The 15,131-nt window shown below is 31.7% G+C and overlaps 1 protein-coding gene across 6 annotated transcripts in view; it reads left to right on the forward strand.

The window, feature by feature from the left end:
• Nucleotides 1-15,131, forward strand: part of LOC129984176 (delta-like protein B) — a 320,381-nt gene that overhangs the window by 294,880 nt on the left and 10,370 nt on the right. For all 6 annotated transcript variants that reach the window (XM_056093980.1, XM_056093985.1, XM_056093982.1 and 3 more), the window contains 2 exons: nucleotides 8,858-9,121; nucleotides 14,647-14,707. In XM_056093980.1, the coding sequence (XP_055949955.1) occupies nucleotides 8,858-9,121; nucleotides 14,647-14,707 (325 nt within the window). The remainder of the gene's footprint in view (nucleotides 1-8,857; nucleotides 9,122-14,646; nucleotides 14,708-15,131) is intronic.

A 15,131-nucleotide genomic window follows, 5' to 3' on the forward strand; every position in this document is an offset into this window, starting at 1 on the left:
CGTGCAAGTTTGCCCAAAAAAGTGATGTCCCAGGCGTATGTCTTATAGATTTCTTTGAGGTCCTTAATCTGCTAAATATTTGCCTCTGGTTGGTTATGCATCGATTTAACCGATAAAACATGAATACGAGATATCTCGTGACTCGGCCACGACGTTCGGTCCGGTAAAAATTAGAAATCTCGAGACCTGTACTCAGTGTATTAACAACTCATTTAGAGAACTTGCTCTAGGATGATTTAATCTCCGATTTGAAAATTTCCCTTTTTTTTTAAGTATACTAAGAGAAAATATTGAAATAGACCAAAAAAAAAATTTTTTTTCGCCAGAGGCAAAGAGATAATTTTTGCCATTCGTGATAGAAACAGTAATAACAGTTAACACAGGTTAAACAGTAAGAGCGCTTATACCTCTCTTGTCTAATATTTTTTCCTTTGTAGGATATATTTTGGCATCTAATATCATCAGATAATGATGATACTTTATTTTATAAATTGGAACCTCTTCCTTTGATCGGTTTAGTTCAAAGTTCAGTACAGATCTGTAGTTTGGAGATTTAAGAAAAACGGCACTTTTCAAAATAAAAGGCAGTATGACATTTTCAAGTTGTCGTATACAATTACTCGAATACAGATTCTCTCATTGACAAATCTGGTCGAATATTTTATCTATCCTGAAGATTTATGTATAAAAATCGTATATTCTAATGCTCTCTAACCCTTTCCATTTCATATTACCATTTTAGAAAAACGACTCTGAATTATGATGCTACTGACTGACATAATTCTAAAAATAGTTTCTGGATTAGGAAAGATCTAAAATGCACAGATTTTTGAAATTTTCGGATCGGAGTTTTTGACAAGAGTTTGGTAGAAAGTAACGAAACATTTTGAATTAAACATTTTTTTTTTATATAATTATAAAGATTGTAAGAAAGCCTTAATTTACTTAATTTTGGATCAAGGTCATACAGCAATTTTTTTTCTTTTTGTTGCCAGAAAACCGCAAAATTGGCCCACTTTCCGATTATTTGTCAAGGCCAGTGCCATATTTGCCTCACCTTTATTTTAGCCTTGATCGAGAAAATGTGTTTATTTTTTATTTTTTTAGTAATTAAGTAGACCCAAATAATTCCCTTGTACACATTTACAGTATAATTTCGTCATAGTTTCACACCTATCGGATTAAAACAACGGCCTAGTAATTATGTCCTTCAGTAATATTTAACAAATTTAAATTTAATAATGATTATATTATATAATGCTTTAATTTCTTAGCCAAGATATTCCATTGTGTTTCGAAACAAAATAATTTTATAAACTGAATATAAAGCTCCAAAAGAAATGTATTTCACAAGTGCTTCGTACACGCGATTGCAGCTGTTTCGTAATGAATCCTCACCCAATTCATGAAATAAAAATTTATTTATTTCTTTTTCAGAAGCAAGTCTTAGCAGTTATTTCTAAAGAAATATAACATTAACTATCATTCTTAGTGAAACTTAAAATAATGAGCATATGAATAATTTATCTTTTATAAAATTTAAATATAAAACATGCGCTTTATGCGTAGACAGGCGCATAAAGATTGGATAAAATTCCAAATATTTTGTTTCGATCCATTGTATTTAACTGCTGTCTTTTCTTAATATATTACTGCGTTATAAAATTAGTTACAATATAACTCTAAATACAAATATAACTCTGCGTTACAATATAACTCTAAATACAAATTTATTATCTTTTTTTAAGTCCACTTTTGTTTTGTTACTTCTGTGGTATATTTGCACATCTATATATTGATATGCAAATATATTTATAACTAATGATGAGATTAAATAATTTAAAACCGAGAAATTCATCGTAAAATTACATTTTCAAAATTTAACGGAAACCAATGGGAAAATTCTTCTGTATTTTCCTGTGAACTCCTACAATGCGGCATCGTCGTATACTGAATAGGCATTCGCGTTCTCTTCCTTCTGATTGGCTTCGTCTAAAATTCGATATAGAACTGCGATTTTAATATCAAAATCGAATATTAAATAACATTTATATAGTTCGGCGAGTTATTTGTATTCCCACAGACAAAGCGCTGGACATTCAAATCTTGGACGGTTTTAATTAAAAATTTGACATTGATCAACCATTTCGCTATCAAAACCCTATATCAATTTCAGCCGATCAAATTATTTTATTTTTGAATTATTGTGTTCGCTGACCGACATATTTTCAAAAATAATTTTTTCTTCTATTAGGAAAGATTTTGAAATGTGAAGATTCATCAAAATCTCGAAATCTAATTTTTTTTATTACAATGTTTTCTCTTCATATGCTTCGTATACGAAAACAACCGATACAGTACCATTTTATGAATAAATCAGAAATAAGGTTCCAGCTATTGCATTTAGCTTTATGTTTCTTTTGTATAGTATACCATAAATACAACTTTATAAAAATATACTACCACTATAGAATAATTTTTAACTTAGTTTTATTAAACACATGACATTCTAGATTTTTTTATTTATTTTTTGATGTTTTTTTATAGCGTAAAGAAACTACCTATATACATTTTTTTTTTCAAAAAAGCAATCTTGCCACGATAAGGGTTAATATTTCAGTGATTTATCTGTTTATTTTAACAAAATTAAAGCTTTTATTTCCCAGTGCAGAAAAGTGGCATATTCTTGCTGAGCAACGTAACAAAGATAAGTGGTGTCGAGCCGTGTTTTTTGTATCTTAATCGTGACCAGCGATTTAAGAAATTCATTTGGCGCTCGAAGGATGGTGATATTTTCTCGCCCACTCCTCGTATTTGGAATTCAAAAAGAGTATAAATGCATTAATTCTTTTTGTCTCTATGATGCTTGCTCATAAGATTAGTACCCAGGACTTCTGCTTTCATGCCGACTCCCCCCCCCCCCGCCATGCTCACGGTCGTTACGCCTTTATCTTTACTCGTATTTAATATCATAATGCTTTGTCATGTAATGATGCTGAACTCTGTCATCAAGGATTTTCACCTCGGAACATCCGTTCTGGGCATGTTGCTCATCTTCTGCGCTGTCATTCACCCGATCCTAGAAGAAAATGCCCAAAGTTCGTCGATATCGGATAAAGGGAAATGGTCAAGACTGGATGAGGATATGTCGCGACATCTCGCCCCTCTAATGTTGGCTCCTGTGAAAATCTGATGAAGAATAGGATTGCGCTGGGAGTGGGCAAACTGCCGAATAAAAAAAATCGAGTAAAAAAATGACCCATTCTTTTCAAATCTGTGAACCGGAACCCCTATTGTTGTGGGCGAGGAAAATTTCTCTGAAGTTCGATAGGATCGTGCCCGACGACAGAATCCCTTTCGTGACGGTCAGTTTCTTTAATTTCTGTCACGTCTTCTCGGCTTTCGGAGAGGCTCTCTTGACCAATGAGCCATCACTTCTCTTTGGTAGTGTGACACATCTGCGCGATCTCGGCAGTTCAGGTGATCTGCCTGTCGGACTTTGTCTGCTCGCAATGCTGCTTTGGAGTTAATTATCTGCTACAACAAATGCGCTCGATATATCATTCAATAAACTGTAACCCATCCATTATACAGATCAGAATATAACATGGTTTAACTGTGAGACCGCTGTCATGCTGACTTTCTCGTATACTTAAGCATTATGGCACATTTTATATTTAGTGTAATAATATCGTGAAGAAAATCATATTTGCATTTCGAGCTTCTCTCTTTTGACTGATGGAAACAAAACTTATTAAACTTTACAATTTTGCCTTTAAATTTATTATGCCGGCAACAGTGACTAAATAGTTTAAAATACTGGTGCTATGTTAAAAGCCCGTGATATTTCATAGTCCTAATCCTCACTTTGGCTTCAGTTCCGTGTGCTGCTTCTTCAATCAGACATATATTGGGATACCGTTATATAATGTCCATGAATCAAGCTCCATTCATCCAGATAGTTGTATTTTTAAACCAACTTAATTTGATTTTTTTTTATGTATATGTGAATGGCGTTGTATTATTTTCCTGCGTTCTGTACAAATTCCCTAACGTTTTGTTTAATAAGTTCCAGGAACATATATACCCAGAAATATATATATCCCAAGGAATATATATACTTCTTGCTATCGGCTGTCACTACGGCACTGATGTTTATGAATTACACATCAAATGCGCCATAATCAATTTAATTAATTGGGAATTTCTGAATTTTTTTGGAAAAAAAAAAAGGATTTGCTGTTAGAAAAACCACATAATTTGCCGAATGATATGAAATGATTTTACTGCATTCTAGTAATACAAATGAGTATCTATCCTTTCACATCCTCTCATTACTACACCATTAAGTTCATCTGCTTATAAATTATTGACCCAGCAGGCTGTACAGTATCTTAAGTAAAGGGGCAAGTAGAGAGGTTTGAAATAATTAGAAACATTTCATCAACTAGATTTATTTTAAAAGAAGGTTTATAAGATTTGTTCAGCATCGTTACATTTCTGCTGCTTCTTCAAAAGGGCACCTAATTTTGAACACGTTGTTTCTCTAAACAAATATCTGTGACAACAGCAAATATCTCTGCTAATGCCCAGTACTTATACGAGAGGTGATCCAAAAAAAAAGTTTAAGGAAAAATGCTTTATTAACAATAGACACAGGATACAAATTGTAATTAAGAAACATATGTGGCAGCCATTTCTCTACATAATCGCCAAACTTGTTGAGGCATTTATCACACCGCTGGACCAATTCGTTTAACCCGTCTTGGTAATAATCAGGCCGCTGGTTATTGAGCCAGTTCTCAACACCTTTCTGAACATCACCGTCTGATATGAACCCTGTTTCGTATAAGTCTTTCTTCAATGCCGGGAAAAGGAAAAAGTCTCTGAGAGCCAAATCGGGGCTGTATGGGGGTGGCTCCACACCTCCCACCTAAACGTTTCCAGCAATCGCCGAGTCTGGCAAGCTGTATGGGGCCGGGCATTATCATGCAGGAGAATGACACCTTCCGTCAGCAATCCAGGATTTTGCGTCTGATGGCTTCACACACTTTTGTTAAGGTGCCACAATAACTGGTGGCGTTAATGCAAGACCACTTCTCTAGACGTCTTGCCATTACTGTAGCTATTTCATGTCTCAGTACTAACACTATCTGCTCGAATGACCGGTCTAAGATAACTAGCACCATCTGTCTCCACTCTGGGTAACAATATTCCCATCCACAATTTCTATTTTCCAAATACTGCTGCTAGTAAACTTTTCTTTGGATCATCCCTCGTAGATAATCGCCAATATAATGATTATCGACAACATTAAGGTTCATCTCGTTGCTGTTGAACGTGCTCATAACATAAATCTGAATGATGAAATTTTTATTCTTATTTCGAATTTCTCTTCTCTGCCTAAAGTATCTCGCAGTCCATTCAAACATTAATTATTGATTTGTACTTCGTGCATATATGAGTGTCTAGTTTTCAAACCAACGAAATGGGTGTTTCGGACAGTTTATGAAAAATGTTAAACCCAAATTACTTCTCCATGTATATTAAAATAATTTTCAACCACAAAATCGATTTAAAATGAAAGTAAACTAACGCTTCCTGCATTTAGCTTTTCAATAAATTAATTGAATAAACACATTCTGAAGATTCAAGAGAGCATAAATCATTTCAAGATCTGACTTCATTTTTAAAACAATTCATTGTTTTGATGAACAATTTTTAACAAAAGCAGTTGCTTTCCGTACAGTAAGTTCAGGTCAGTAACGTGGGAGTGATGTAATTGGTCCCTTCCAAGGGTGAAAGAAGGGAATGGGAGAACGAAACTGACTTTAAAAAGTTTGAATATTCGCACAATCTACTGCATAAATATGACGATTGAAAAGTAAGCACTCTTTAAGGGATTTAAAAACTATGGGTATGAACAATTTTATTACTTATTGCCGTGATGCATTTAATTTGTGTTGCATAATATTTTACATCAATGTAATTCATTAATTTTTATAAAATTTGCTAAAAAAATTATTAAATATGCAAAATTTGAAAGAAAAAATTGCTGTAAGGTAATTTTTGTGTTAGGCAATTATTGAGGTGATGAAAAATTAATAAAAATATTGCATGTAGTTTTGAGGAAATGCAGCTTTGAAGTTTCTGCAAGAGACAGAGAATAAGGTACGATCCTAAGTAAATTTTCAAGTTGGCATAATATGTATCGGGTTATCTAATATATAAAAACGAATTTTTGTTATGCGCTGCCGTATAGTTCATCTGATTGCGATAAAACGTTGTCAACTTATTGCTTGCACTTGCGTGAAGGTTATAGGCATAGTACAATTATTATATCTAATACTGAACCTAGAAAATCCATGTTTTTCACATAGCCAGTTGTATGGTGGATGCTCATGAGTCGGGCAGCCAAAACCTTTATTAGTTTTTGCTGAAGATGGGAAAAAAAAAGTACTGTCTACCCTAAAGCACTTGAAAAATAAAGTTAAAAAAATAGAATAAATATTATTTATACTTCTCCTTTATACTTATTTCAGTAAATGCATTCATTGTCGATAATAAAATAAATATCATTCTTTCTATCATTCCAAATTAAACAAGATAGATATTTCAAACGATATTTAAAAAATTATTTATTCTGCGCGCGGGGTACTAGCTAGCTCTAAATAAAAAAAAAAAAAAATCTTTGAGAGATGACAATTTATTCAAATACTTTCTTAATGTTCCCACAAATATTATTCAATATTTTCCAAATAATTTTTGTAATGAAGAATGGCAACAACTTTTGTATGAAAATTCTTCAGAAAATAACACTTTTCAAGTTCTGTTTCTTCCAAACTGGTTGCGACGATGAATGGTGGGAATATTCTTTCTCATACACTACGGTTCGGAATTTTTCTTGCTTACAGCAGCGTTCCATTCCGTTGCTTTTCTTTAACGCTATTTTCTCTTCAAAGGAAAATAAATAAATAAAAATAACAATCGTGGATAAAACTAAGACACTTATTTCATTCAAAAGGGGGGGGGGGAATAGGAAGAAAAGAAACACAGTATGCTGTTGAATTGTTTTCACACGATAAGTGGAGCTCTTGAAGTAAAGAATAAAGATGGGATTTATTGATTTTATTTAGAAGTATTTAAATATTATAAATATTTAAGTATTATAAATCTGTGATATTAACGCTCTGTTTTCAATTAAGTAAAATTTAGTGAAAATTGAAATTTTTAGTAGACAGCAATTCACATTATAATGAATAAAACCCCATTTTGCGTCTTTCAAAGAAATGGCATAAAACACAGACAAAACATAAAAAGACGTATAAACGAAATTTTAATCATCTTTTATTAATGATTATTCTAAATTATTTTTTTAAATTTCTTTTAAGGTAACACTTCTACATTACTAAATTATAGATCAGCAATACAGAAAGAAACGCAATGCTCTTATGCATTAGAATGCGAGAAAGAAATGTTTATCAGTCACACCTATTCGGTAACGTGACTCTGTATTGGTCCTCTCTGATGCATGTTAAATCCGTCAGAGCCAAACGTCCTCTATCTGATATGGTGTGGAAGTTTGGAGAGAGAATGCCAGCTCAGGAGTAGTCCTCGTCATCTGATCACGGTTCAAAATTACGAGGTTCGTCCTATAATTGCCAAGTGCTGCTTTAAAATGAGAGGTTAATGTAACTAAACTGTATTGACCTTCCCGTTTTCTGTTCACAATCTTGAAACTACGAGATATTCCCAGGAGTTCTACTCTTTCTGTATATTTTATTTAGAAGTGGCGAGGAAGAAAAGTTTCTCTTGTAATAGTAAAGAGAAATTTGTGACCGAGTCAAAAAAAATTTCTAATATTTGAAAGGAAAAAAATGGCCTTCAATCGAAACTATGTGTCATATAAGCGAAGAATTTTATCATTGAATGGTTTCTAATGAACGAAACTGTTATGAATCGATGTAACCTATAGCCGGCTACTCCGCCTCTCCTGAAAGCACACGGAAATATCTGAATGATCGGACCGCCGCAACAGCAACACTGGTGAGAACTGTAATTGAGTCCTCACCGGCCACGGTACAAGCCTTCTCTTGGGAAGTATGTCCCGTCATCGATGGAAAGCAGCCACCCTCCACCTTTTTCTGTACCCACCAGGGAGGCGAGAACCAACCAAAATACCGGAAGCTTTCCATCCTCAATTATGAGACGCCTACCAGTGGGATTGAATCGATGTAAAAATAAGTAAAGCTTAAATGGCGCATTTATGTATTTGATATTTTTCATTTCACAGTTGAACGTTTAGATTTTTTTTAACCTCTTATGTACAAAAAAGAAATATTGTAATCGGTAAAAAAATTCGCCCCGAGATTTTGACAAATTACCAAGTTTTAGAAATCACAAAATCCAAAAGAATTATTTTGGAAATTATATCCGTTGTTATCGGTTTATGAACACAATAGCCCAATAACGCTTTAATTTGTACAGATGATACTTGGCATGTAATTTTTACGTCAAATTTATAGCTTTCAGTCAAATTTTGGTTTGTCAATGTAACACGGCTGTTTGATTATATATATAATGGCCCTCAATTTATAAATTTGTGTGAACTCGAGGACTGCAAGCAATAGACATAGATTTTATCAAAGATCGAACAGTCATTTTTGACTGGTCAGTTAATTCTATAATTAAGCATTCAAAAAAATTGAACTTGAAAATGTTTATCATTTTGCGTGTTATCATTTTTTAGCCGCAAATATATTCAATGTAGGTCGTGAATTTCACGACTTCTAGAAGATAAACATCAATATACTATTCAGTCACTTGTTTATTCTGTCATGTCTTGTATCTTTCGCAGGTAAAAGCAGAAACCTCGTGGAAAGATTTTCCGCCAAGAGGAATCTGACCATCAATACGGAGTGGACAGAGGACTTCCTCTTTACTAATAGGACCACCCTCCGAATCAAATACAGAGTGTTCTGCAAACCGCACTACTATGGGGAAGCTTGCGAAACCTTATGTCGAGATCGAGACGATCGCTTTGGGCATTTCTACTGTTCGGAAAACGGGACCAAGATATGCTTACCTGGTTGGGGAGATGATACTGATTACTGCAACAAAGGTGAGGATAATGATTACTGCAACAAAACAGCTTTTCCATCGTATTTAGACATATAAGATTTTGAAAGAAGCGAAATCCTTTCATAGAAATAGATCATGGTTTCACTTATTTCTCATTTATCGTGAAATTAATTAATAGAATCAATAGTATATTTTAATATATGTGCAACAGTAGCATCTGAATATAATGTAAGAATGGTAGTACAAAATACAGTTTTGTCATTTTTTATTAGTCTTGACAATGTACCCTAATTTCATGTGATATTGTATGATATCTCATGATATTGTAGCACATGATATTCTGAATGCCCGACAATATCGAGGAAACATCGTAATCGGAAAAAAGTATCCACACAGTAGCGTAGCCAAGGCAGATGGCGCCTGGGTCATAATATTTGTTCGCCCTTACCCGTCATCAATGACTTAGTGAGTATGAATGACGTCCTTGCAGCGTACTACTTTATCACTGTTTAATCATATTCAATAATTATCACTGTTATAATCACATTCAATAATAATCACTGTCATTCATAAATACTTTATCACTGTCCAATCATCTCTTCAAAAATAAGCATAGGCACACTAAATATCCTTTCCGACGATCTGTGGCCTTACGGATTTAGTCATAAATCTGCCAACTTACCCATTGTTGGACCACCTCCACCTGTGGACGATGCTCCGGACCTTCTCCGCAAATTGTCCGTAAAAGGAACATACATCAAATAACCCCCCCCCCCAAAAAAAAACACAGGGAAGGGGAAAGGAGGCAAAATGTGCCAGACTCAAGGCGGACACAGGTCATTGGAAGAGGGCTTAACGTAGCCAAGGCCCCTGTGGTGACCCTTAAGATTCCAGTACGAAGCATCTGTATTCCCTTTCTGTTTGCTCTACATTGCAGCGCAACTATTACAAATGAAGTGGTCAAAAGTGTAATAAGCAAATTCAGAAGTAACCGCAACCGTAAATTCCATTAGCAGCCTCCGTTCATAACAAGTTATTGAACAAATATATTTCAATTCAGAATTACAAATTTTTGAAATAGTATTCCCAATTTTTTAGCAGTTATTTTTAAGCCTTATGTAGATATTAATTATAAAAATTTAAATATCTTTCTTCCAAAAACCCAATCTGCACAATCCATTCTGACTAAATTTATTAATTATCCTGTCTTTATCTATTTTAGCATTAACTTTTTAAAAAGTTTTTATAATATCTCTTTTTACAGCACTTATATATTTCAATCATTTTAAGTTTGCCAATTCTTGTTATATGGCAATACATTTATTTTCCTATATGTAGAAAAGTAGTATGAAACATGGATTATACATTACATTATTACATTATACTCTTACATTATGTGCAAACTTTTGTTTAAAATATTAAACAAAAGTGAATGTATAAATGGAATGAGAAATGGCTTCCTGATTTTAAAATTATATCGATTCTAATCCCGAATTCCCGCGCTAACGGGCTCACTATTTTCTTGCATTTTTGTTGGTACGTGGTAAAAGAGAGAATGGAGTTCAGGCTCAGTTGATACGATGCAATTGAGAAAGCTCGAAGACATGGCTTGAAATCACAAGATTCATCCCCAGTAACCTATGACACAATTTCGAAACGATAGTTTAACAACAAAATAAAATAGAAATCATTAGATGCTTGGGAAAATCATTTGTGAATGTAGAGTACTGAATCAAATCGGTTCTCGAAATTCAAGGCAGAAATTCGAGCCTGATTTGGATTTCATTCTGATCGCATACGCCAACTAAATGATAGGCTTCCCTTACTTTATATCCAATCCAATCCAATCACAGCCAATTAGCACGTCCGAAACGTTTTCAAAGAATCGGCAACCCTAATTGTTCGCGTGCCGCCAACATCCGGTGAATGAATCGCGTGTGCCTAGAAGATAGTTATCGGTCTCCTTTTTTTTTCCTCCCCCCCCCCCTGTATATTTATATATTTTCGTTCCTATATATTTTATTTTGCTGCAAGAGAGAACTTTTCACGGTCTCGACTCCGAAAAGGAATCAAGCTCCACTGAGAAGGCGCAGTGGGTGGGGTCTGCGGAGTGCTTTTCTTACACTCGGGCTTTTTTTTTTTTTTTTTTTTTTTTTTTTTTTTCCCTTCATGCTCTCCGCCCTTTTCTACATTATCTCCAGTTTTCATTGTTCCCTGCACCGTAATACAAAGAATGAAATCTTCTGTTGGGGGAATATAAGGATAGACATCTAGTTGAGATAGCGGCAGAGTAATTTTCTCTAATTAAAAGACATGCTTCTTTGTGACAAAAAGAAATATTTTGTTTAAAAAAAATGACTTCAGTTGGGTTTCTGTTCAGGTTCTTTAGAATAGCATGATGCTTCAAAATTGCAGTTGCACCTACTCAAGGAACGTCAGCTTTATGCCAGTATGAGAATATTGAGACATGAGTTCCAGGTACTTTGGCCTAGTACCACTATGAGAATAGTGAGAAGCATGAGTTCCAATTACCCATATGTTATTCACTTTTACTGGAATAAAGATTCGGTTCACATTTCATAAAACAAGGTTACCTTGCAGCCAACCGCTATAGTCAATTCTGGTTTGATGAAAGATGTTAAGATCAGTGGATTGTTGACTATGTTGAAACATTTTAAATTTCTTGGAGAAGTTATTTGCAGTAAAAGATGACTCAAAAAAAAAACCCTCATAATCCATAAAAAGCTTAAATACTTATAAAAATCAGTGGAGGATTCAGTCATTTTGCAGCTCTAGGCCGTGCATATTGTGTAGCCCTTTTTTTAAATAATTACTGAATTTTGCATTTCAATACATTCATACATCTTAACACATTTATGAATTAATTTTATATTTTGGTAAATTTGTAAATATATAAATAATTTTGCTTATCTTTCAATAAATATGTATATAATGAAAAAAAAAATGATGAAAATTATAAAATGTTCGAAAATTATCCATAATTATCTGTTAATTAAAATATTCCCTTATTTACAATTAACACTATTGAATTATTATGATAGATTATAAGAAAAAGTTTCAAATAACTATAGATCAAAAATTATTTTACATATCCTGTCAAGTAGAATAAGCATAATAACTAATTAAATGGATAAATAATATTTAATATATTATGAATAATTAATTATATTCTAATTTTTAATGATGATTTTAATTATTAAATGAAGCAGATATTGTAAGCCTGATATTTATAAGTTCATAAAATTCGCAATTTTTATAATTTGTTTGAAAACTAAACTAATAAATGATCTGCTGCCTCCTCAGCCCAGAGGCCCCAGGTAGCTGCTTAGTCAGAAATCTGTCATTGGTAAAACTTAATTTGTTAGTAGATTATATTAAGCAAGTTATGTCATTTTATTACATGTTTTAATTTTGGAGAAAATGTTAATGGGCAATTCAAAGAAATCTTCTTTCCATTTGATTCATTAACAAATCCAGGTATTTTGTGGTCCTAGAACTTGCACATTATGAGGTCCCCTTTTAAACTAGATGGTCAGTTTAATTTTACATTTCTGTGTATATTAATGATTTATTTTAGATTAATATTTGTTTTATAAAATTTGTGGGTTTTTCTTTAAATTTAAACTTGTCATGTTTCCTGATTACCCTGCATCCATGTTTGTGCAAATATACATTTGTAGAAGTTGTTTGATTGATTGTAGAAATTACAATATTAGTTTTGTTCCAAAATTTTGTCATGTATGGGAAATTTTTTAATGAATTGCTTTATTTCTTCTGATTGCAAATAAATTTTTTAATCAACCTGCTTGAGATCTTTTCTCTGCCTTGTAGCTCTAGACAGCTGTATAGTTAAAAAATCCATACCTACTTCAATTTTTTAAAGCAAAATTTTATGGTATCTCAAAGACTTGTCTTGAATTCTTTACCAAATAAATAAATAAAAGTGAAGAATAACTGCTTGAATTTAATGTTTTTTTTAATTCAAAGAATTTTCTGTCCATTGATTGAATTTTACTAATGTATATATTCTCTCCTTTTTGAAATCTCTTAAAAAGTCAGTTCAAAGCATATATTATGGAATTTTTTTTTAGCCTAAAATCTAATTTCTTATATTTACCAACAATAAATGATTTTAAAAATATTGAAATTTTAGGATTTTTTCATAATTATGCTCTGTATTTGATTAGAACACATTCTGTGAAAGTAACCCATTTTCTCTTCAAGATAATATATATGTTGAAGAATGAATTTTATTATGATTATTGTTCTTTTTATTTATTTATTTCAAGCATCTATTATTTACTAACAACCTTTATTACTCTCCCTTAAAATAGCCTTAAATTTATTCTTCCATTTAAATTTTTTGAATCGCTAAAAGTTTTTTGCAAAAAAAAGATGAGAAAAATTCTAAAGTAAGTAGGATATGTGAAACTGAAGTGCTGATGATTTAATATATTCTTGTAATAATGCTGAATTATCATTAATCATAAAATCCAACTATTATTAAAAAAGTTGTTAAATATGAATTTTCAATTATTTTATTTGGAGAATTATAATCTTCCATTTTCCTGTATCTTCTCATCTTCAACCATGGTTGTGCATTCAATAGAGCCAAGTTTAAATAGATTATGAAAACTTTATGAAGTTTTTCTTTCAGAGAGTGTTTGCTATTGAATTGGAATATGAAATAAGCAAACTATTCAACTGCCTTAGAATTCTAGTATATATTTTTAATTATTTGAAACAATCAACTTAAGTTAATCTAATTTAAACACAATCGATAATTCTTTCAGGATTATCTATTTTCCATTTAATACATCATCTTCTTTCACTTAATTTATAATAACTATATTATATATAATAAATTATATTATTTTAAGATGCCTTTTTTTGAATGAAATTTTATTTAAATTTCATGATATTACTTTTAAGAATTTACACTATTTTCAAATTTGTATACTGATCAATATAGGCCAATTGTTTCAGCAGTTGGATAACTACAATATGTTGTAAAAATAAATATTATGTAATTAGATTATGTTAAAAAAGTTTTTATTGCTTTTCATCAATTTAATTTTAAATTTTACAAGAGATGCTTAAAAGTAGCCCACAATGAAATACTTTGTTTAGTTCAACATGTTAAGTATCTGTTTGAGAGAAATTTCTTGTGCAGAAAGTCAATTAAAATGTTTGATTCCGGAAGAAGGGTAGCTGACAGAGGATCCCCAAATTTTAAATGTCTAAGGGTTCATATGAAGCTATTGACAATGGATAAAATAATTTATTTATAAATTTCATAATTTTGTTTTCTAAATTAATATTCAATTTCTTTTATCATAAATACTAAACATAAATGGTAAACAAATCAAACTAGCTTTGTAACACTTGCTAAACAATATCCTTAAATTATGTAATGTTTTTACTTTTTAAAATAATTCAGCAAGAGTGCTAGATGCTTTTAAATTTAGAGAAAAGAAATGAAGTACATTTTTATACTTTTTCTTATTTTAATGTTTTTCATCAAATTGTTTTTATGCATTTCAGCTTTATGTGAACCTGAATGTGTGCATGGAATATGTGATGGTCAAACACCTAATAAATGCAGGTTAGTTTCTTCTTTGGATAAACCTAAAATTAGTCATTTTGCTTTCAGATTGTTATATTATATAATTCAAAGTTAAAATGTCTTAATTTCTTTTTGTTGAAAATCTAATTTTTTTTTTATAATAATTGTTTAATTTTTTTAAATTCAACATTTAGCATAATGATTTTTTTTATAGTTCAGTTGAAAAAAATTTAAATAATTAAGTATGTTATGTATTTATTTTCTATTTAGAAATTCTTTTTATTATGTACTGATTATAATAGAATTATATACTTTTATTCTCTGTATTTAATACTATTTTTACAGGCACTTATTTTAAATAATAGAGTTTCACTTTTGAATAAAATTAACTGCTTATAATCATATATTATGCTTATCAAAGTTAAAAATGAGTATTATTATATGCCAGGACACAGTATATTAA

The sequence above is a fragment of the Argiope bruennichi genome, chromosome 9 (genome assembly GCF_947563725.1).
Source record: "Argiope bruennichi chromosome 9, qqArgBrue1.1, whole genome shotgun sequence".
Classification (NCBI taxonomy): domain Eukaryota; kingdom Metazoa; phylum Arthropoda; class Arachnida; order Araneae; family Araneidae; genus Argiope; species Argiope bruennichi.